Genomic DNA, 24,950 nt, shown 5'->3' on the forward strand with positions numbered 1-24,950 from the left:
AAAAAACACAATTTAAATAAACTGATGAATGAACATAGAATTATGAATTAAAACACTGCCTAATATACAGAATCCTGAGGTAATGATTTGCTGCTATGTTAATACCACCAGAAAAAAGCATTACCTATTGGGTTCTTAAGATTAGAGTACCTTGTATACCACATTAATTATTCAGGTTACCAAATGTATGTTTTATTTTCTTGCCTTGTCTGTTGATTATGGAATGCACAAATGTTGGGAAGTCACCCAAACGACTATAGCATGATGGTACAGAAAGATAATGGTCATAGCCAGAAGGAGTCAAGCTGGCCATACACTCTGATTATCAATCGAGTTCCTTAGTGCCCTCATCGAACCGTTCAATTTCCACTCGAATACCCCATCATCCACAAACCAATGTCGATTTCAATAATCGTTCGTTAGCACTACTAACACAATTCCCTTCAACTAATCGATTATCGTTCGAAAGACCATGCGTGGACGATTTGATAATTATAATCGATAGGGGTATGGGGACCTTTAGGAAATCTATATATTTTATTTGGCCTGTAATCACTGCACCAATCTTTCTTATTTCTAATTTTGTCTATATATTGACCAAATAAAAGTTCAATCGTTGCCTCTTGCGGATCCTGCAATCAATGTTAGGGTTCCCAGTTTACTAGAGTTGACAGGCCTTGTACTGGGCTGTAATGAGAACCCCACCTGGGACAGTTATAACAGTATACGCAACAAATCTTGCCATTTGTTTCCAAAAGCAGATTCTAAAGCACACGAATACAAAAATAAAAAGCCCACAGAAATAATGTATCATCTTGGCGTAGGGGTGGCAAACTCCGGCCCTCCAGCTGTTGTGGAACTACAAGTCCCATGATGCATCTGCGAGTCGTGCCCGTGGCTGTGAGAAAAGCTGCAAAGCTTTGCCAGGAATGGGACAGTTCTATCTACTGGGATCCTACAAAGCAAGAAAAAGGTCCAGGGGGGGAGAAATTCCATCTCAACCTACCTACACTGGAGATAGCTTTTGGGAACGAAGCTTCTCTTAAAGCCACTATCATGGTGGATAGTCATTTTTTAATCTTGCAAAGATACGTAGAACTAGCCAATGATTCAGATTTCTGTGTGATGCCACATACCTCAGCAAATATATGCATGCTTTAATACAGACTCATGGGAAAGAAGCCTGCATGTCTATGAGCTAGGAAAAAGATCCTAAGACATCCATCGGTCATCTCCTCTCAATGGCTAGTTTTATACAAAGCTGTTAATATTTTACACTTCTAAACCAATATATTCTTCCTGTGAGATCTCCTTCATAGCAATCTAATGATTATATCCTGTAATGGATTGTCGATGAGAGATTTTAGTCCTGTGAAAGTTCCTGTGTAGATCATAGAGACTGTGTGCTCTTGCAAAATAAATAAAATACCTACTACTCTTTGGAAATGATCACATCAAGATTTAGCTAACCCCTAGACCTGAGCATGACCCAAAGATTGGGTAAAAAGGCTGGCCAATCTTCTCCCTGGCCAAATTTGTTTTGGACATTTCCAGGACCCATTTAAAATCACACTGAATACATCGTACTGCAAATGAGCTTAAAAGCAAATACAGTAGGTTGTTTTCCCATTAGTAGAGCACTGCAGGGTCAGGAGTATGTTTGGAAAGTTCCAACACCATTAACTGTGCAGAAGCCAAATACACAAACACAAATGATCAGTCACAACTGAATATTTCGAGGGCTGGAAAGAAGTCAAAGAAAATTCCATCTTGGCAAGTCAAAAAAGGACACTGGCAAGGAAAAGGAAATCTACAAGGCAAAAAGATGGTGATGCCACTAAGAGTCTTCCACAATTTGTAGAAGGGAGTTGACTGCAGCTTCCCTGTTCCCTCTGTGTTCCTCCAGGACTGATTTAATGACCTCAGGGTCTGTTGTTGGGAACATATCTTTGAGGGCTTTAATGTCCTCTTCCCAATTTTGATGCTGGGGATTCACTGCTGACTGTGGTAGAGTCATTTGTACTCCAGGATTGTACATGCCTGGCATACCTAGAAGAAAAAGAAAAAAAGATTGATGATAATTTTATACACCTTTAAGCAGATAGGAAACTGCTGCACTGTATGTAAACAGCAAGATAAAAACCCTTAGTCAGCACTAGACTTTTTAGGCATAGAAAGCTGTTGCCTAAGGGCAGCACAAGCACAGTGACAGCCAATTCAAAAAGTATGCTGCATAAAAGAATAAGAAAATATAAAAATTGTTTTGTACAGAGGACCTACCCTAATAGATGGAGATTTACATTACAAGGGTGGCGTGCCTACATGATTTAGATGAATAATTCTGGCCTTGACAGAATGCTGAACTCCAGTAAATGTTCCAGTAGATAAATGTCAATATTTAGCGGTGCTGCCAGATTTAGACCACAACAAGAAAACAAGACAACATATATTCACAGAATACGTGCTTAAACAGCACTCCCTGCAGAGTTCTTATATGGACAAACAGCTGGCTGTCTCAGCTAATACAAGCTACAGTACATATGAGAAGTTTATCACTGTCCATGATAATTCTGTAGATATTATCTTTAGCAGCACTGTCCATGATAACTCTCAGTTCTTATATCATAAATGAGACGTGTGCTTTCATTGAAAAGTTAGGACACAATTATGGAAGCTGTCCTTGCTGACCTTTTTTTAAAGGTGCAAACTCCAGGGCTGTCATCCCTTTCCTGAATGAATGACCTGGAACACGCATGTGCAAATCATATGTTCTAAGTAGTGAAGGCTACAGATGATAGCCCAGGAGCATGTACCCTTAAGAACAAGTTATCATGGCAGCTCCTGTAAATCTATCCTAACAGAGTCATGCAAAACTGCAATCAATTGTTCTCCACCTTTCCCATCAGTGCTGGATGGTCACATAATTTAAACAATAATTCATGTTCCATTCCAGGCCATGATGTGGGTGCTTGTAAAAAAAATAGCCCAGGCACGATTTGCTATTGCCACAGTTGCATCCTTGATACTACAAGTCCCATGATGCCTTAGGAGTAGGAAAGGAAGGGAGGATTGTGAGGGCTAGGAGAAAGGCGATTGTGAGGACTAAATTGTGAGAGGGGAGGGGGGTAGGAAAGGAAGATTGTGAGAGGGGAGGGGGTAGGAAAGGAAGATTGTGAGCCCTAGGAGAAACAGGGGTAGGAAAGGACGAGAAGATTGTGAGGACTAGGAGAAACGGGGGGTAGGGAAGACCAATAACACAATGGCTTGGGGAGAACAAAATTAATCCTGGGAGTTGTTGCTGTTCTGAGCCAGTAACTTAAATCTCTTTCCCTGAACGTAGTGATGTTTGGGGGTGTAATTTTTTAAAAACACTTAAAAAGCAGGGGTAGAAATTTTATTAATCCTTGCAGTGGGTCTAGCTTTGCATTGCAAAAGGTCAAGTGCTGATTTTTGTCCAGGATCAAAAATAAAGTTATACTCGTATCCGATCCGGCTTGCTCGTAGACTGGACCCTTCCAACTGTCTCTTCCATTGCAGCGATAGTAAAATCGCTCAAATGTCCTCACGTCCAATACACTGGGGGATTGGACGTAATGACTCATGCAACCTTTGACCGCTGCAACGATGGAGGAGAGAGGAGGAAGGGACCAGTCAAAGAGCAAGCTGGTTTGGAGGATTAGGTGAGCATAATTTATTTTTGAACCTAGACAAAAATTAGCACTTGACCCTTGAAGTGTGGTGGAAGCCCCACTGCAAGGGTTAAGAACATTTTTACCCAAAGTTCTGCTTTAATAAGGTACTTCAGAAGTAAGAAATTTACAAAAAAATTTCCTAATGCAATGACCTCTCAGATACCCAAACTTGTCAAAAGGTGTCTATTTCTGTTATAAAAGACTATGCAGAACTGACAGTTTCTACTTTCTGATCTTTTTGGATTTTGCTGCCTGATCTACCAAAGATGGTAATTACACCCAGCAACACAGACGTCATGTCATTCGGCCAGTGTTTCCTGTGTTGGATATGTACCACTCGTAGCCCTCTGCAAACCTGTAAGTGGTAAAGGACAGAACTCAAGACTTATGTTCAGGACAGGCTGGTGTGAAAAATATGCTTAGTTTCAAGTCAGCTCCGGATAACAGAGGGTCAAGGGAGCATGCTGATTAAAAATAAATTTCTAGTTTACCCACAGATTTATCCATTTTCTTGTTTGGGGTTAGAAGATGGGAACAATCTTTTCTAGGTTCCCCTCCTTTTGCTAATACTTCTTCTGAGCAGTAGTGGACAAACAGATACACCCCATCGTGGCACAAGTCTATTCTTTCATCAAGTCTGTTGGTTACTGGTCTGTCATATCTTACAGAACTGTAATAAATTATTGAGAGACTTATGGCTTTAGAACAGCTACCTCCTCATGTATCACTTGCCCCTCCCTTTTAAATTGTAAGCCCTCACAGGCAGGGCCCTCCTTACCATCTTGTCTTGAATTTTATTGTGATTGCAATGTCTTCCTTATATTGTAAAAAACTGTTGGCGCTATATAAATCCTGTATTATAATAATAATTATTATTATTTTGTAAGGAAGGAGATCAGGTTAGGAAATCTAGGTTCGTTTTGTGCTGTGTAATTTACTATATATGCCAGTGTGCAAATATTTTTATCTCCCATTTCATCTCAATTTAGTTAATGACTTATATATTGCAATTTGGTAGTTCTTGCACTGTTGTACGGTTTAAAGAACATGGCATGAGCCAACATCTCTCTTAACCAGCACACTGAATTCACCTGTCTTTATTGGCTTAAGATTCATTTGAAGAGGCCATTATCCTAAGTTGGCCAACATGGGTTGGCCATTTTGGGTCACAAGTAACAGGAATGTATGTACGAATTTGTAAACAGGTTGATGGTAAAGACTTTCTTGTTGCTGCTACTTCTAATACACATATAGCAATTTGCTACATTTTGTAGGGCTTTGCATATTCTCATTTGTTATTCGATTATTAAAAGTTGTTTCTAAAAAAGAATATCAAAAATATGATTTTAAATAATTATGAAAAAACAGCCATCATAGTTGATATTATCAGCTAGTAGGGCTGCAACAACTAATCGACATAATCGATTATAATCGATTATTGAAAAAGTTGTATAGCATCTCGAATATCCACCAAGGAAACCTATATCAGTTTTAAATGTAAGGCTTACAAAGCAAGAAGCCTTAACTGCAGCTACCTGATGCCGATAAGCAGATACTGAGCTGCTCAAGAAAAATAAAATCAATGTCGATGTCAGCGCTAACATAAGAACCACACAGAGCTGTACTGCGAAACAGCCATAGTAGAGAATGGATGACTTTATTTTCACTGTGGCTGCCAGACCTGACAGAATATATCAGCAGTGACAGGGGTGAAGCGTGTAATCTAAAAAGGTAGCCATACGCGTTTTCGTTTTTAGCCCGCAGGCTAAGCGAGATGGAACTCCCCATCCACACCATACAATGTAAATGGAGGAATCTCCACTGCCAACTATTGTATTCAGGCGGCCACGCTATAAAACTATATTTTTAAATGGAATGTAAATAACTAGAAAAACTACTGAAAGACGCACTTCTGCGCAGCTGTACCTGTCAAAGGTTTTTTTTTATTTGACATGCCAGACCAGTGATAGCCACACTGTCCAGCCAGGACTTCAAAATCAGCTTCCTGTGTACCTGTAGGCTCACTGAAGATTGCGGGCCCATTCACAACATAGTGTTGCATTAATTTGACAATACCATGTAATTAATTCACGCTATCACAGCTGCTTGTCTGGGAATTTACTTTAAGGTTCCGCAGCAACTGCCCTAACCGCTATACCATCAAAGGATGTATGTAAAATCATAGTTAGGTTTGCAATCTTACTTTGAATATCCAGCACTGTGCAGTTGCTCTTTTGATTTTCTTCCCTTCAGCTGTTGTATTTAAGAACCTAATATCACTCACCTTTTTCGATGCTGAATCTTCTAAAACCCAGGCAGAAGTAGTATGTACATCGAGGGCGAACATCACAGGACTGAGCTGGCAACACACTTTCTGCTCAATTTTGGAGCTTTCTGTTGAAAAGCATGGCAATATACCACTTGCAGTTTTATTTACGAGTTTACAGTGACCAAAGCAACCGAATTGAAAATCACCAGAGTACCGGTCTACTGGCAGTGTGGATTCATTTCTGTGCCAATTTTATTATCTTGAAAATTGAATCCATGGATGGCTGAATGCTGTGACCAAGAGCTAAAGAAAGCTCGAAAACTGCTGCATAAAATGTCAAATGGCTATCACACTTCTAGTCATACATGTAACAAATTATCAATCAGATTTGATTGCATCAAACCCTCCTAAGCTCACAAATAAATGTCTGTTACAATATAGAATGAATGACTTGGTCTATTTTGATTGGGTTTATGATGAAAATTATTGTTTATGGACTGAAACGCTAATTTTCAGAAAGATAACATTTTCTTCCCATTGATGAGATGTTTCATAAGACACACACATATTAGCATCAGAGAGGATCAGAAAGTCAGCGATCTGCAGTATGTGTTTGCTGACTTAATGATCAATAAAGCCGGCCTGTGACAGCTTCAGTGTCACAGGTCGGCTTGAATTATGGGGATGAGTGTTTTTCACTCACCCCTTAATTCTCCTTTAAAGCCTCATTCACACTGGTCGATTAGGGATATCTGAAGCAGGAACCTATGGATACCTGCAGCAGGAATCCCAGTTTAGATGTGGCCGCTGTACCCGTTCAAGTCTGTAACTGTAAGCAGCAGTCTGCATGTAATTATATATGGTGCAATTACATATGGTTTAGAATAGAGAACGGTTACTGGACACATCTATCCGGGGACAATGATCTATTCCAAATCACATGTAACTGTATCACATATGATTACATGGGAACTGCTGCTCACAGAAGCGGCCGCTGTCACCCGGTCATTAACTTGAACAGGTACAGCGACCGCCTACAGCTGCCATTGCAACAGGAAGATGGCATTATGCCTCCAATTAAAGAATTTGTAAGGACATGACTCAAATTTACTCCCTCTCCCCTCTATAGCATAGCCCACAATCAATGTTTCTTTTACCTTGTTCTTGTAGCAACATCAGCTGTGGCATCATTCCCAAGCCTGTAAAAGGCAGCAGCTGAGAGGCTGGATCAGCAGGGTGCCCTAGATCAGTTCTTCCTCATGTAGACACGCTACCTCAGAACTACAGCTCCCAAGAGTCCTTACCATACACATAGGGGTGTATTTATAAATAAGTGGCAGAGCCATTTGCCCTGCAAAATTGCATGTACATTTGTCCTGGGTGAATGGTGGCAAAATGTGAATATTAACATATTTGCTATTCTTCTCAGCTCCATCTAGTAGCCATAGTGTAGTAATGTGGTATTTACCTGATATTACATCTGACTTGCAATATGTTAAAGATTTGCTAAAAATATTCGCATTTTGCCTTCAGGGTGAATGGCGACGCAATTTGTTTATAAACACACCCCATAGTATGTGGCCAGTCTCTTTAGGGTCAAGGCAACAGCATAATTTTTTTTCTGGGATCGAAATCGATGTATGCATGTAGAGAGGGACAGAGAAGGCCAGAGATAAGTGGAGTCCTGACATTCAGCAGAGAATATAGGCAGGACTGAAAACATGTTTTAAAATTTCAGTGCAGCAGAGGCAGTGTTGTCAGCCAACAGCAGGAGGTTAACAGCTCACAAGATTTCTGGCAAGATCACCAGGTAATGTTCTGTACTTGGAGCATTTTAAAAATATGAAACATAGGGAAGTGTGCATGTATTGCAGAAGTGTACTGCATGCCCAATTCTCAGGCTGAGGGCCGTGTTAATTTACTTAATTTGGATCACTGCAGCATGAGCCTTTTATCAAAAGAGCTCTAAAGCAACAGATCCTTTTTAACTCTGCAATTAGCACTTATAGTAAATCCTTAAATCTCCCATTCAGGCTGAGAACTAATTTAATGACAGCAATGAGACTTCATCTCATATTAAAAACATTATCATATTAAAAACATCCAATATTACATATACACATTACTCTCGTACTTTACAATGGACATAAGCTGGGGATGTGCTGGTGTTTAACAAGTGAAGACAAACATATACCAAAGATCATGCAGCGAGGTACAGAAACTTACCCAGTGACCAGTAATCAAGTCCTGGGTGGAGTGTGTATACAGAAGAGAATATGAGCAGAACACAATGTTAATGATCTAGGTACACATACAGCAGATGAACCATACCCTAAATTTAAAGTGAAATCAGATGTACAAAAGAAAAAGTAACCGCTTAAAGCAGAACTATGAGGTGAGTGCTTTTCACTCACCTTGTAGTTCTAGCCGACCTGTGACAATGAGACTGTCACAGGTCAGCTTAGTAGATCGGGAGGTGAGCGAACACATACCGGCGTTCGCTCACCTCTCAATCCTGTCACGGCTCTCTGCCGTGACAGGGGAGAGGCTGGATTCCCCCCTCCCCGCTCCGCCAGCGATGACTGGCGGAACGGACTGGGGAGGGTACAGCTGGCTCTGCCTCTAGATAGGCAGAGCCAGCTGTCAATCACGCAGCTGGGCGGATCCAGACATAATTGTCGGGATCCGCTTCAGCTGCGGCATCTCAGTATACCGTGAGAAGCAGCTCGCGGTATACAGCGGCGTCTCAGTAAACAGCGAGCTACAACTCGCGGTATACTGAGCATAGGGTGACGGGAGGACGCTACTTTGTGTCCTCCCGTTACCCTAAGGAGAACTATGGGGAAAAGCCTTAACCCCATAGTACTCCTTTAAGTAAAAAATTTGGTTATGGAAGAGCAAAGCTGTAGCTTCTTATGTATCTGTGGCCTTTAAGTGAAGCACTCCTTTGGTGAATTTGTAGAGTAATTCTTGGTTGTCATCAGCCGGATCTATGCAAATGACAATGGTTGGAAGGAAACTCGGGACAGACAATCCACACATGTCCTTCTCCCTTTTACATTCATTTTTGCTTTCTATAAATTTGTGCATTGATAGGTGATTAGGGCACCACATTCCCCCAAGGACAGAAATGATTTCAAAAGGTATTAAAAAGACCTGGATTTTTAAGGGGCCAACCGTCTAATAATGCTTATGTCTAAAAATTCCTACTTTATTTTATTGTGGTATCAAAACAGAAGTCATAAAATCATTGTATAAAAGTATTATGGGTATAGCGCCATCATCATTTTATATACAGTAAATACATTTTCACATAAGTGCCCCTATTGGCCATAGAGAACATATTACTTTACAAGTACATGATACAGTAAACTTAGTTATCTGGTATTCAACTAACCAGAACTCTCATCTAACCAGAAAAAAAATCCTGTGTACTCTCTATTTTGCTGATCTGCGCCATGTATTATCCTGGAAATGATCATGTGTCTATTTGTCTTAATTTGCTTTTGATTACTGCATTTCAATATTAATATGAAGTCAATACAGAGTTTATGTTATGGTGTGCTATAGTATGGGGTATGGCATTAATTAGACCTATTTTTAATAGTAACTCTCAAACAACCAGAAACTACATTTATCAGGAAACTACCAATCCCCGTGGATGCTGGAGCGGGGAGTTTACTGCATCAGGCTTTCAAATACATCCTCCTGGATCCATGATGAGTGAATTGACATCAATGGCGGGATAAAAGTGGCCAGTTTAGCTTATTGCAAATTGCGTTGAAAACTGGCCACTTTTATCTTACCTCAAAATCAGAGGAGCAGGATAGAATTTCATTCATTCAAGAAAAACTTTCTAACAGTAAATGTGGCTTTTAGTCGGGAAACAACATTCACTCGAGTGGAATGCGAAAATCAAATGAAATTTTCGAGCAGCATTCGTCAAGTCTCTGATTCGTCAAGTCTCATAATCAACTGTTCTGAGATTTGTTTTTTTAGTAGTGTATAGGCAGCTTTAGGTTTCCGCAAAAGAAGATCCCTCCTCGCCTCCTGCTCTGATGAAGACTAAGAAAAATATATTTCTGGTCACTTTGTGTCCTGATGACCGACACAAAGTGACTGGAAATATAACATAGAGGGTAAACCCCCGCCCCCAGCAGGGGAACAGAGAGCACTTTAACAATCTATTATTATTATAAAATGGCCATAGACACACTTTAAAGTAAGAGTGCACTTATAAACTGGTTTCTGGGAAATGAGGAACACATTTACAGTCCATCATTACACTACAGAAAATATCTCCTGCAGCAGAAAAGCCAGTTACAAGTGGCCAGCCTGTGGAATAATGGATAACACACAGGAGCTCCATGCACTTTAATGTTGATCAACCCTAAAAAAACCCGCTTGTTGATGTCAAATCGACAGCAACAGGAATGCTAATAGCACTCATCTGCTCCAACAGTATAGCTTCCTTGCTGGCCAAAACAGAGAAGCATTGGCCTGTCACTGCAGCAAGGGAGTGATGCTGGAGGAGCAGGTGAGAGCGCTCTTTACCGAACCTGTTAGGCAGTTGCCACCAGTGATAGAATCTCTCTTCTGACATGGATCCTAGTGTGTAGTATTGGATAAGGGGAGGCAGGGTCTGACATGCTGGTTCACAGTGAAAAGTATCCAGCCTGAAGGATTCCATCTCCCTATACCCCAACTTCACACTAGGAGCAAGAAAGGGGAGAAGAATGGAGCTTCTGTGCAAATCTCACAGACACCACAGGCCAGCTGTTACTAAATCACTTTTCTGCTGGAGAAGGTATTCTGTTATTTTTGCCATGAGACTGTCAAAGTAACTTTTTAAGACCAATAATATATACACCGAGTGGCCAGATTATTATGACCACCCCATCAGTACTTCGTTGGGCCGCCTCGTGACTCCACGAGATGTTGAAAGGTGATGCGAGGAATCTGACACGGCACTGTTGCCCTTCTGTTGTCTTGTACCAGTCTTTCCGCTCTCCGTTCTGCCCTAACATTGACTAGTCGCTGACGGACACAATTCGCACGTTCAGACCCAGATTTTCGTCTGACAGTCCAGTCTTTAAACACTTTAACAACAGCTGCTCTTGAACATTTAACTAATTCTGCTGTTTTGCTGATACTCGCTCCATGGCTCCGAGCGCCAACAATCATCCCACGTTCAAAGGCTGTTAAATCGCGTTGTTTTCCCATATCTTCAGAAATAATCACTTCTGCATCATCACCACGGCACGGACACTGGCCCAGACACGTCCATCTCACAGCCCGAGTTCCTTCACCCGCAGCTGCAGCCCAGCCTAGTTTGGTTAATTTGGGTAACCTTAAACTGTTCCCATTGGTGGTGCCAGATGTGTAGTGTGTCAATACAAAAAGTGTGACAAGCAGCTCAGCAATTTATAACCATCAATCAGCAGGTACTGGTGGGAGTGCTACACGCTACAGTGCACAAAAGCAGATTCCATAGGACAGCTCAGATCTGCCAACTTATAGTAGGCCACAAATACAAAATGTAGTCATTTAAAAAAAATATATGTGTGTGTGTGTGTGTGTGTGTGTATGTGTGTGTATGTGTGTGTATGTGTGTGTATGTGTGTGTATGTGTGTGTATGTGTGTGTATGTGTGTGTATGTGTGTGTATGTGTGTGTATGTGTGTGTATGTGTGTGTATGTGTGTGTATGTGTGTGTATGTGTGTGTGTGTGTGTGTATGTATGTATGTATGTGTGTATGTATGTATGTATGTATGTATGTATGTATGTCTCCCTCTATCTATATCTAGCTATCTATCTATCATCTATCTATCTCTCTATCTATCTATACACACACTATTGTCAGTGCTTCTATATTAATCATAGGCTTCCACGTATATTTACAGATGTAAGCAGCCAAAACTACAAGAAAATGCAGAAACTGCTTTTAATTTCATGCTGCCCCGGTGGAAAATCTGCAGTTTTGGCACTTTTTATGCTGCAGAGAATTACTCAACATGGCAGTGACTACAGTCAATTTATTACTACACTGCAATATTAATCCTGACACTGACAGAGCTGGTAAAAAAACGTTATTTTATCCAATTAGCGAGTTGGTACATGGCCAGAGTGACAAGTTGTCTTTAGGTTCTCTGAATGATAAAACTGAACACAGGGTAATGTGCTTGCTTTGTGCACTTAATGTGCAAATAATATGCTTTTAGATGCCCGCAGTCTGCTGGTATGAAGTCCTGCAGCGAACACCTCCAGGCTCCTTTGTCCTGCAGCTACCTCTGAACACAGACTTTCCATGCGCTTTTATGGATATGACACTTCATGCAGACAGAGGGATCTAAAGATCCACTGGACAAAAAGTGATCAGCTTGGTACTTTAAATTTGGTAGATATCAAAGCAAAGACAGGGGACAGATGTAAAGTGCACTTTGTGCTAAGCGCGACTCCACTACTGACCTCCATTTGTTTTGAGACATTACAGGAGATATTAATTCTCACTGCACATTTTTCAAGCCCACAGAATTTAATATACAAGTAAATCTATTTAGAAATGCTTGGACAGCCAGGAACTTGGTAACTTAAAGCACACACACTCCCCGGCATTCCAGACTCAAACTTTCAGGCATTGTTAACTGTACACTGCGGTTCTCCTCGATATTCACCTGCTATGGGCACATAGCCGACACCTTGCTGGTAGACCGTAGGCATTAACACCACAGGTTGAGACTGCATCATCACTGCTGCCGGCACAGACTGGAAAAGAAAAAAGTCAACATTATAAGATACATAAATGGAAATGAAAGGAAGTTTGATTTAGAAATGCTGTCTAGCAGAGGTTAATTTTTCTGCCTGTACTGCAGTTGTGTTTGCTTTAAAGTATATGTAAAGTTAAAACAATGTTTTATGTTTTGGATACAGTAAGGAATAGTTAAGCACCCCGTATGGCTTTTTTGGTTTATTCCGGTCCTAGGGATGCAGAAGAGTCAATCTCTTTAAAGCAAGGCTTATGCCCTTATAGTTGTTACTGACTGGAAAAGTTGTCCTCACAAGAATATTTCCTCAGCTCCTGTTTCAATGATGGTGGATTGCCCATTGCTTTCTGTAACAGTGACAATGAGACAGATACTGAGAAGGATTTAGTGGGGACACAGTAATAAAAACCTGACAAAGGAACCAACCCTTCCACAATCTATACACAAAAATAAAAAGTTTGGGCATGACATACACTTAAGACATGGCCTACACTTCAGTGTGTGTTTCTATTTTTGCAAGCAAATTTGAGAAACATCTACTTTATGTTTGTTATGTGTTCCCATTCACAGGGCATACCTAAAAATATATTTTTGTTCTAGTTAGTTGTTTCTTTAGAGCAGGTTTATACATAGGATATAGGCAGATGAAATAGCCAGAATACCATAATGAACAATACACTGTAGGGACAACTTCTTTTAAAAGTGCATTAACATGCAATATACCACCCAAGCCTTGAGATATTTAACCCTTTGTTAAGACAGTGATCAAATCTAGTTTACAACTGATAACGATATCTGCCCGCACGCTACAGACATTACGGTAAACATAGCTCTCCAGCCCCTCCTTAATGTTACATAAAAGTGGAGAGCAAAGTAAGGTTTTCAGAGGATTTTTCAGCAAATAAAAAGGCAATCAACAATAATTTTTTTTTTTTTACCAGTCCGAGCTCAGTGTTGATAGAAGACAATCAAAAACTGTAACAAAGATGCTTGTACGATAACCGGAAATTAAAAAAAGCTTTAGGTAAAACATTTACCCTCCTCTAGCTGGAGAGTGTTTGTTGTCAGCACTGAACTCAGACAGCACATAGGGTCAGCATACACGAGGACCTTACATCCCAGCAGTAAGCTAACATTTCTGCTTGTCAAGGGGGAGAGTATACAACTACATACCTGCAGACAAAGCTAATCCTAAGGTATATGGTTGCCCTATTATAACAAATCATGATAACACCACACTCCTTTTATATGAAACAACGTAATTCATTATTCCTAGAGTACTGTCCTTGCTTATAACCAAATGGCCAATAGTGACCAACATAAGGAACATGCAAATTAAAAGGGATGCTGGAATAGCTTCCTAAGATACAACTCCTATGATAAAATGCAAAGAGCTCTGAGTTTGTAGATCGCTTTATCCGGAAATAGATGGAAAACCATACTGGAAAGACTATCGCAATATAACTCTCAGAAAATAGCAGGAGAAAAGACAAAAGGTGAAAGGTTACATTTACAGTCCATAATAGAAGTCACCAGCACTCAATGATATGTGCAAAACGTAAAGCACTTTTTAATAAATTGTCACATGCGTCATGTCGCCCAGAAGAAGGGACCCTTCGTGGCCCCGAAGCGTTGGCTGTTTGACGCATGTGACAATTTAATAAAAAGTGCTTTACTTCTTGCACATATCATCGAGTGGTGGTGACTTTCATTATGGACTGTATCTGACCCGGCGCCATCTGTGTTGTCACTTTAAGCACCGACCCTTCGTCAAGGTCTGTACGACGTATGGAGTTGCAGGTGATTTTGTGTTATAGGTTACATTTACAAACTTCACTAATTTTGCTGGAAGTATTAAACATTGTGGTTATTTTATAGAACAGTGTGGTATAAAAGCCCCATATCGTATCACACAAATACATAACCCAAAGCTTACATCCTGGAGATCCTAGAACTGATGTAACAGTTGGAAATAAGCTCTCACCGTGTAAGACATAACCAGGTTGATCATGCCTTCCTTGTCATCTCCTTGCCTGCCACTCAAGCTGAACCATTCATCCACCACCTTCCCATCCTTGAGCGATTCTGGAATAGTGATGTGCGTCCATGCAATGCGATCATCCATGGAGAATGCTCTCTGCATGGTTAGAAATGGACAATGTTAGTCATTTATAAAAAAAAAAAAACAGTATTAAAATCAGCAGTGCCAATTTTGTACAAAAAAATGGAAAATCAGTTAAGGATGCTAGGTGGGCAATTTTAATTGCTTAGCACATTAAAAAAAAAAAAAAAAAAAAATATAAACAAGGTGAAGTTTGAGCCTTATACAAGGTGCTTTTTTCATTGGCTCAAACTTCATTTTACATGCAGTATAGAGAGTGTAGCAGTTCTGCCACCATTCTGTCAGATGAATGGGCAGCAGAATTAAGTGGAACTCCAGGCAAACAGCTAAGTGCACATTTGAAATACATACATTAAAAGGAGAACTATGACTTAAGGGCAAATAAAAATACCCCTTGCCTTGATTGTAGTAGCATCGTTCTTTTTTTCTAAATTCGCAGCACATGACAGATAAAACCCTCAAAACTGTAGTAAATGGCCGTCTTCACCCATGCTCCAAGCTCCTTTCCTCTTAGGGGGCGTTAACATTTGATCCAGCCCGCCCACGGCTTTTTTTTCAAATGATCTCAATGCTGTGGCCGCGCTTCCTCTCATCGTGCACAGCTGTGTTTTGTCAGCTTGTGCACGCAGGCTCCTTCCCCTCTCTCTCTCTGCCTGCCCTGTGTGACGCTGACATCCTCAATTCACTGGGGATCGCTGATGATAGAGGGGAAGGAGCCCTCTCGCTCTTCAGCATTTACTACAAATGGGAAAGTCCATATATGGTAAATAGTGTCACTGGGGATCTCTGCAGACTGGCAAGCATCCGATCAGCAGGGATCTCCAGTGACATCATTTACCATATATGGACTTTCCCATTTGTAGTAAATGCTGAAGAGAGAGAGAGGGCTCCTTCCCCTCTGTCATCAGCGATCCACGACCATTTTAGTATGTCAGTGTCAGCAGGGAGAGAGAGAAAGAGAGAGAGGGGGAAGGAGCCCTCTCTCTCTCTTCAGCATTTACTACAAATGGGAAAGTCCATATATGGTAAATTATGTCACTGGAGATCCCTGCTGATCGGATCCGATCGGCAGGGATCTCCAGTGACATCATTTACCATATATGGACTTTCCCATTTGTAGTAAATGCTGAAGAGAGAGAGAGGGCTCCTTCCCCTCTGTCATCAGCGATCCACGATCATTTTAGTATGTCAGTGTCAGCAGGGAGAGAGAGAGAGAGGGGGGAAGGAGCTGGCACACGGGGACGTGCAGGTAAGGAGAGAGCTGCTGCGCATGTCCATATATTCGTGGACGCGCAGCAGCTCTCAAGAATCACTGTCAGTCATCAGTGGGGAGGATCCCGTCAGATACGTCGGGATGTCTTCTCATTGCGGCGCTTAGCCCCGCCCACCACCTTCAATAAGGGTTTACAGCCTTACTGTGCATTTTGACTAATTAGAGTAAATTACATTATTTACTTATTTAGCCTAAGGAATGCATTAATAAAAAAAAAAGATAGAACCCCATAGTTCTCCTTTAAGGTTTTTCACCTGGCAAATGATTTATATTTATGTACAACCAAACTTCTGAATAACATGTTTGTCACACTACATAGCCAGGATGATCATTCTACTACTTCCCGGTTCAGTTTTTCTGCTTCCTGGACCACATCCCCAGAATTGGCCAGAGGTGTCCATGCCAAGTTATTTTCTAGTCAGCAGCCTGGAGGGGAACTAGGACAATCATATGCTCTAACAGGAATTGAGTGCGTCACCTACCAGACTACGCAGTACGGCAGATTTGTCTGAATTACAAGACTAGCCGAACTGAATTACAAAGCCTTTGGAAGTTAAATCCATAAAAATATGTATTTAAGCATTTATTGTTCCTCTTAAAAAAAAAAAATGTAAAAAAACCTCTATGCGGCATTTGATTACAGGTATGGATTTCCTTTAAGAAAGGAAATACAAACGTTTCCATGTATTTATACAAAGATTGCATAACACAAGGCTGCAGGTGTAGGAACAGATATATTTAATATGCAACACTAACCTCATCGAAGATTTCCAGGTAGAAGGAATCCACTCCGGGTGGAACAGTACACTGGATCACCTTGTTCCATCTGGGATTTTTAGCGCCATTATGTGCTGTCGGAGTCTCATACACCGCATACCCCAAACGTATCCTGCAGTAGGGATCCATTCGTGTCATACCATAGTTCTTTGCAAGCTTGGCCTACATGAAGACAGGATGTATTAAATGAGATTCAGATACAGGATTGTTCATCAGGTACATTCCATTACATGTTGAGCCAACAGAAATCTAAAAGGATCCCTTCCTGATCATGGGCTCTGTTCTGCTGTGGGTTTGTGCTTGGTTTGGTTGCCCAGCATATCCTACATGGAATTGTTAGGCAAACATTTGTGTGTATAGAAATCTGTATAAGATTTATTGATGAGATGCATTAAAAGGGCATAACTACATTTACAAAAACATGCAGCAAGATTCTAAACTTTTTTATGTTATGTATTTATGTTAGCAGCCCCTCTTGGTGACTCTTAAGCCTGCTCCAGGTTATCCTAATGTTGTCCTTTAACCACTTGAAGACCGCGGTGTTTCACCCCCCTTCCTGGCAAGGCCATTTTTCAGTGTTCAGCGCTGCGGTACTTTGGCTGACGTTTATTCCGTCATGCAACGCTGTACTGAAATGAATTTTATACCATTTTTTGGGGACAGATAGAGCTTTCTTTTGGTGGTATTTATTCACCACTGGGGGTTTTATTTTTTTACTATATTAAGGAAAAATTACCGAAATTTAAAAAAAAAAACAGTTTCCCCTATATTAAATGATAAAACATTTATTATTACCCAATTTTTTGGTAAAATATAAAAGATGGGGTCACGTCGGGTAAAAAGACACTAAACATGTCAAGCCTTAAAATTGCGTGCGCGCGCGAAACCTCAAAAAACGATAATACCCAAAATTGGCCATAGGCGACGCTTTAAAAGCTTTTACCGCTCATCAGTTTAGTGTTATCAGTGATTGATGGCCCTAAAATTATTGCTCTCACTGCGACGTTCGCGGCGATATGTAACATGTGCTGCATAATAGGCGCAATCGTCGTTTTCGTACATAGGCGCACCCGACGCATGTTTGCATGTGTATGTGGGGGGGCGGGGGACTTTAAAACATTTTTTATGTAATTTTTTTAAATTATTATTTGTGAATATTTTTTTTAGCTTCTTTATTTTTTTTAATGCTGTAAATTTTTTTTTTTTTAACTTTTTTTAGACAACTTTATTGCTATAACATAGGGGATTAAGAAATCCCCTATGTAATAGCCAGTTCACCAAACAGGTCCTCTTTATGGAGACATCAGGGGTCTCCAAGACCTCTGATGTCACCTAGGGACCCCCACAGAAGCTGATGAAGCAGAGATCTGCTTCATCAGCTTCTCTCCGGTGTTCTGCACCGGAGAGTGACACTGAATGCAGGAAGTGATGTAATATACATCACTTCCTGCATTCGGGGACAGGAAGAGAGATCAAAGGGAAATCGAGTAATGATCTCCCTTTGATCTGCTGTTAGAGCGTCGCCGTGCCGGTCCCAGCAGCACCGGCCAGATCGGATCACGGACCGGCAGCGGCGACGAGTAGACGGCGGGACAGAGGTACGGGGGGTGGGGGTGGGGAGGCCGCACACCCGCAGCTCCTGGAAGCGAATCGGGCGTCTCTAGAGACGCCTGATCGCTTGTATGTAAACAGCCATCGCTGGCTGTTTACATGCTCACAGTTTCCCCTCTCGTGTGCGCGCTGAGTGCCGCACACGAGAAGGGGAGGGGCAGGACGTCTTAAGACGTCCTCCCGCTTCTAGCAGACGTCCGTCCGGCCGTTCACAAACAGCCATGGACGGAAGGTGGTTAAAGAGCCACCAATTGGTAGCACTTATTTTAGAACCAATTGCTGCACGTCAGTGGTAGTGATGGGCTCTGGCGTGTTGGCAGCTCCACGTGCCAAGCCCACCAGAAAGCTGACAGCGCCAAGCCCAGGTACTGAGACATGTTCCCGGTCTGCAGCTGCAGAGATCGGGAAATGTCTCAGTGCCTGTGATTGGAGCTGCGCGCTGTCAGCTTTGGCACGTGGAGCTGCGAACACGCCTGAGCCCATCACTAGTCAGTGGTACCCATGTTTAGGCGAACAAGTTGATTTGCTGAAGGCAGAGTGCGTGAGCAGCTTAATGTCTTGGCTGTCAAGCTATTGGAGACCAGATCTCAACCTGTACCAGAGCCCCTACAACAGAGAAGAACAAGAGTTACAACAAATGCCAATGAACCAATGAAAAGGGACGGAGCTTAACAGGAAAAGGGATAGGACATCACAGAACCAGCATTTTGGCACAGTGATTTTATATCCTTTTGCTGTGCTAAAAATCTGGGTTGCCATACCCAGCCCATTCAAATATGAGGCCCATTATATTTTGCATCTCTCTGCAAAGAAAAGAATAATGTATTGGGCAATAAATCCAAAACCATAGTTAATCCTGTAGATACAGGTGTGGGAAGTCCTTCTCCACAAACAGAATGTCTATTCCAGAGTGGACTTTTTCAGCTCGCGTTAATTGCTCTAGTCAGCTAAAAAGTAAAATACAAAAACTTAAAAAGGTTTCCTTTACTTGGTTTATCTTGGTTAAGGTGAATGAGATATATGAATGCAAGAAAAGTACTTCTTCCTGTGTATTGTTGTGAGCCTCCTCGTATTGCTACAGCTACTCCTGGCACTGCCAGTATCTTTGCCATGTGGACTAGAAAGAACGAGAATTAAGCCAGCACACCAAACTGAGCGCATCAAGAGGTCCCAGGAAGTGCTGTAAGTGCTGGTTCTGGCATCAGCAGTGTGGCGTAGTTCACAACAAAGTGTTATGGCTGTGCAGCAGAAAAGGCACTCCTAATGAGACATCCTAATCATATTTCATGGCTGCTTGAACTTGCATTAGATTTTTTAAAAGCCAAAGTTAACCTTTCACATACGGTCATATAAATCCTGCAAATGAATGTCAAATACCCATTGATCATATGGTTACTTACCTGAACCACAGTGATGCTGACACGGCCCATAGTCCCCATTGCTCCTGAGTACTGTAGCTGCTGTGCAGCCTGGGCATCCAGCTGGATCTGCTGTTGCTGTTGGGTGGGTGCGATGCGCAGGAAGTCCTGTGGAAGTTCACCAATAAACACCTGCACACAGAGAAAAGGAAGATTATACCAATTGTGCTATACTGACTTCACTACTGGCAACATTAACACAAAAGCAGTGAAAACGTAGACAATTAAAAAAAAAAAAAAAACTTAGAAACAAACCAGACTCAAGTGTAAAGATGACTTTTGATAGGCTGTCATGAATTACTGAACTTTCAGCACTGCCCCATTGGGATTGAAAATAAAAGCTGAACAATGCAAAGAGATGGTGCTCCGAGATCAGTCCATTTGTCCATCAATGGTGGGGCCTTGGTCTAGTAATCTAAAAAACACCAATATCTATATGGAATCATCTTTACACATCATCTTCCTTTCCACAGCCACAGTGACAAAGCTACCTAATGCAGGAGCAGAACTCTCCGTAGCCCTGAAGAAGGTCAAAATTATATTAAAACATTTTTATACCGATACAAGAACCTGCTGTGTCTCACCTCCCCTTCATAAAAAATAACTGGAATCAATGTACACAGTCCCGCCCTGTCCTTCACGGCAAATGTTAAAAGGTTCAGGTTAAGCTCTTAGCAATAATGAATCATAGAAACCTTACTGTACTGATAACAGAATAACGAAGGAAGTGAAGAGGGAAGGACAGCATTCCTTACTGATCAGACACCAAGTTCACATCAGCAGAACACTCTCCCAAACAGAAGAAGGCAGGGCAGGCAAGTTCTGGCCTGCTGAACAAGGCCTGTAGTCAAAGGACAGCTTCAAATATATCATGACACTACGTAACAGAAGTAAACTAGGAACATTTTGTTCATCATTTTCCATTTCAACTATTGTTCCACTTTGAAACTACAATTTTTTTCTGTGCCCACGTAAGTATAGCACAAAACCTTGAGATTGTAGCTAAAATGTTTATTAAAAGCAGCAATTACAATGGCCTATAACATCCCTCCCGGCTAATCGAATAGAGATACAAGAAAGGTTGGACACATAACCAACTACTACAGTATCTCTGTCTTCCAGTTAAACTGTTCTATGAAAAAGTTGCAAGTCATCCAATGACAAATGTCTCCATGATAAAACTAGGCCCGACAAGAAAATGGCAAAGGGGGGTGTTCTATCGAAAGCTCCGACTTGTCAAGCTCTCCGACTGGGCACGTCACATCTGGTGACTGCCAGTAGGAGATGTACAGCACATGGAGCGCATGGGCAGAAAATCCGTGTCGAACTGTCTATTGCCACTGCGCGGCTAGCGACTCGTCGTATTTTATAACCTAGGACAAACTTATATTTGTCCTAGATTATAGAAGCCGATAGCCGCGCAGACGCTGTAACATAATATAACCTTTGACGTGGTTGCCTGCACGGCTTTCGGCTCATCGGCTTCCATAACCTAGGACAAGTATAACTGTAGTAGGTTATAGAAGTGGATAGCCGCACAGGCGCATTGCCAACTGTGGATGTAGAAAGAATCATGTGGCCGCGCAGACGCTGTAACATAATATAACCTTTGACGTGGTTGCCAGCACGGCTATCGGCTCATTCGCTTCTATAACCTAAGACAAGTATAACTGTAGTAGGTTATAGAAGTGGATAGCCGCACAGGCACTATGGCAATAGTTAGACAGTTCAACAAGGATTTCCTGGGCATGCGCACTGGCACCATCTGCTGTAGATCTACTGGCAGTCACCGGATGTGACGTCGCCAGTTGGAGAAGTCGACAAGTTGGAACTTTCGATAGAACACCGGGGGTCCACAATCCAGGGCTGATCTTGCAATTGGGCCTGCCGATACAAATTTCCAATGCTTGTCTCATGCCTGTGCAGAATCCCAAGACGGCGCTATACACAGTAAACAAAATTTCTTACAACAATCAAGGCATTCCCCAATGTGGGGAATTTATCCATTTTCATGATGTAGTTAATAAAACAAAGTATTTCTTTTGCACTATATCCCTCTCTTCTAATAAATGTTAGAATGATGTCAGGCGGGTGATTCTGCTGCTAGAGACACATTTCCAGCAGCGGGATATCTAAAGAGGTTACCTGTCTGTCCTTCTGGAATCACTGCATCTATAGCCAGACGCAGCAAGATGTCATTTACATAGCCAGCAATGGAGATTCAGCAGCATTCAGGCCAGCGTCAGAGTGCCACCTGGCTGCATCTGGCTACAGAGGGAGAGATTCAATAGAGACAGTCAGCCTCTTAGCGAGCCCGCCACCGGTGATTTTAACAAATAACTGATAAAAAAAGAGTCGCCCGTCTGACATCAGCCAGATTATAGATGGGGATTGTTTTGGGGTCAGATTGGTGGGGGTAATTCCATTTTCTCAAATTGGAATATGGGAAAGCGGACATACCCTTTAACATCCCCATATATCAAGTGAAGTTTTCTTTAAAGAAGAACTCCAGGTTTTTATAAAGCCAATCCCTGCAGTGCTCGCTTTGGTCTAGGAGCCAGAATAAAGAAAATATACTCACCTGATCCTCGATCCTGCAGCAGTCAAGTCAGTGTTCACCTCTCTCTATCCCTCTCCTTCGGCTGTGTTATAAAGCTTGGCATCCTTATCTAATGCAGGAGAATGGACAGTGGGGCTTAGACAGACGGAGCCCAGGGACGGTTCTAGCAGTGGGATCGAGGACAGGTGAGTATATCTTCTTTATTTGCTTCTCAGGACCAAAACAAGCAGTTAATCCTTACAGTGCAGGACTAGCCCCACTGCAAGTGTTATTTTGTTTTAAATCCTGGAGTTCCTCTATAAAGGCTTCACCAAAGCTGCCTAAAGCTGGCCAATAGCTATACAAACTCTTCGCAAAAACTTTGCTTTTCTGTACACACTGCTTTTATACAAGCTAAAGCCCGTGTGAACAAGTCCATCAACCCATTTAACCTGTTGCCGTCCGCCCATTAAGAAAAAACGGACGGATGGCAGACTCGCATCCGCGGGTTGCCGTCGTCAGACGGCATTTTTTTCCTGCTCGCGCGCGCCCTCTAGCGCGCGGGCAGGAAAGACCCGCTCGTTACTACAGCCGTCAACGGCTGTTTCACATACAACCGATCAGCGGCTCTATAGCCGCCGATCGGTTGTATGGCGTGCATCTCGAGTGCCGCCATCTCCCCCCCTCCTGACCCCTCACCTTTAATCCCGGGATCCGCTAGCCCATCTGCGGCCCGGGACCGGCTCGGGAGGGCGTCAAGAGGAGGATGGAGGGAGTCAGCTCCTTGCTGATCTCCTTCTGTAGTGTGAATGCAGAAGTGATGTGTATTACATCACTTCCGCATTCACCTGTCAGTCATCTGGCTCCTACTGCCAGAGAGAAGAAGCTGATGAAGCAAATCTGTGCTTCATCAGCTTCTTTTGGGGTCTCCAGGTGACATTAGGGGTCTGGAGACCCCTAATGTCTCCATAAAGAGGACCTGTCAGTGTACCTGTGCTATTACATAGGGGGATGGTATCCCCCTATGTAATAATCTGTACGAGTTGACAATAACCGTTTAACAGTAGCAATAACATGTCATTCTAAATGTGTGTTATTTGCAATGTCACCACTAGATGTCCCTCTTCTATCACATCTGCAGAAGTGAAGGTCCAAGTGTATTTTCTATACAATGTTATCTGCAGGACCATTACAAGGCCCATTTGCAGAGAGATACTAAAACACCATTAATATATACTAATAGTAAATGTTGTGCATGAGAGAAAAGCACACATTTAATTGTAAATGTGTTTGTACTACTAAAAACAAATTGTTAAAAAAATGCACAAATATTGTAAAAAAAAAATGCAAATAAAAAAAGGAGGTGGGGGAATCCTATCTACTTTATTTTTTTAATTGAACATTAAACTCCACTTTCACAAAGATATACAATAATTAGGCATTTTGGAGTTTGCCAAAATTACCTTACCTTTTCAATCTGCAGCCATCTATGATTTTCTAAAACTTTTTAGGGCATTTCCTTCAATGGTCCCATTCACTGTATGACAAAATGGGATTCTCCGTAAAATCCTTTGGAGCCCATACAAGGACACAACAGGTCTTAAACCTTAGGGTTATACTGCCGATTACAGGAGAATTGGACACCGGCAAATAAAAAAACTGTAGGCCAGCCCCTTCTACTACCAACAATCCTCATTTTTGTAGGAAAGCAGTACCAAGAGCATGATCACAAACACAGTGGGGTTGGACCTGTATCCCCCAATGAACTTCAAGAAAAAGATTGTACAGTGCATACAAAAAGTCTATATTTTTTCTCGTCCATTAAAAAAGACACAGGAAGTCTTTAACTTTCAAGATGATCAAAAGCAGTCCAACAGAAAGATTAAAACACAGCAAACAACTACTAAAAGGCCCCCCAAAAATGACAGAGAACTGGCAACTGCTTTCAGCTCAAAGAGCCACCTGAAGGACTTTATGGCCATGCCTGGCATCAGATGAGGCCAAAATATCCACCTGGTAGAAGACCAGATGGCAGCCTTGCAAATCTGGGAAAATGTTGCTTAACCACTTGAAGACCGGGTTGTTAAACCCCCTTCCCATCCAGGCCATTTTTCAGTATTCAGCGCTGTGGTACTTTGGCTGACGTTTATTCCGTCATGCAGCGTTGTACTGAAATGAATTTTATACCCTTTTTTGGGGACAGATAGAGCTTTCTTTTGGTGGTATTTATTCACCACTGGGGGTTTTATTTTTTTACTAATATATATATATATAAGACGGGGTCACGTTAGTTAAATAAGACACCAAACACGTCAAACCTTAAAATTGTGCACGCCCGCGAAAATCGCAAAAAACATCCACACCCAAAATTGACACATGAAAAGCTTTTACCGCTCATCAATTTAGTGTTAACAGTGATTGATGGCCCTAAAATATTGCTCACATGCTGACGTTCGTGATGATATGTAACATGTACGGCGCAAT

General features: G+C 41.8%; 1 protein-coding gene across 1 annotated transcript in view; it reads right to left on the bottom strand.

The window, feature by feature from the left end:
- Positions 1-1,626: 1,626 nt before the first annotated feature.
- Positions 1,627-24,950, bottom strand: part of TOLLIP (toll interacting protein) — a 65,276-nt gene continuing 41,952 nt past the window's right edge. The window contains exons 2-6 of the mRNA XM_018561348.1: positions 19,910-20,059; positions 16,878-17,060; positions 14,711-14,863; positions 12,637-12,727; positions 1,627-2,049 (exon numbers count right to left, since the gene is read on the bottom strand). Coding sequence (XP_018416850.1) covers positions 1,838-2,049; positions 12,637-12,727; positions 14,711-14,863; positions 16,878-17,060; positions 19,910-20,059 — 789 coding nt within the window. The 3' untranslated portion in view covers positions 1,627-1,837. The remainder of the gene's footprint in view (positions 2,050-12,636; positions 12,728-14,710; positions 14,864-16,877; positions 17,061-19,909; positions 20,060-24,950) is intronic.

This window comes from Nanorana parkeri, unplaced genomic scaffold, assembly GCF_000935625.1.
Source record: "Nanorana parkeri isolate BGI_ZX_2015 unplaced genomic scaffold, ASM93562v1 scaffold518, whole genome shotgun sequence".
Classification (NCBI taxonomy): domain Eukaryota; kingdom Metazoa; phylum Chordata; class Amphibia; order Anura; family Dicroglossidae; genus Nanorana; species Nanorana parkeri.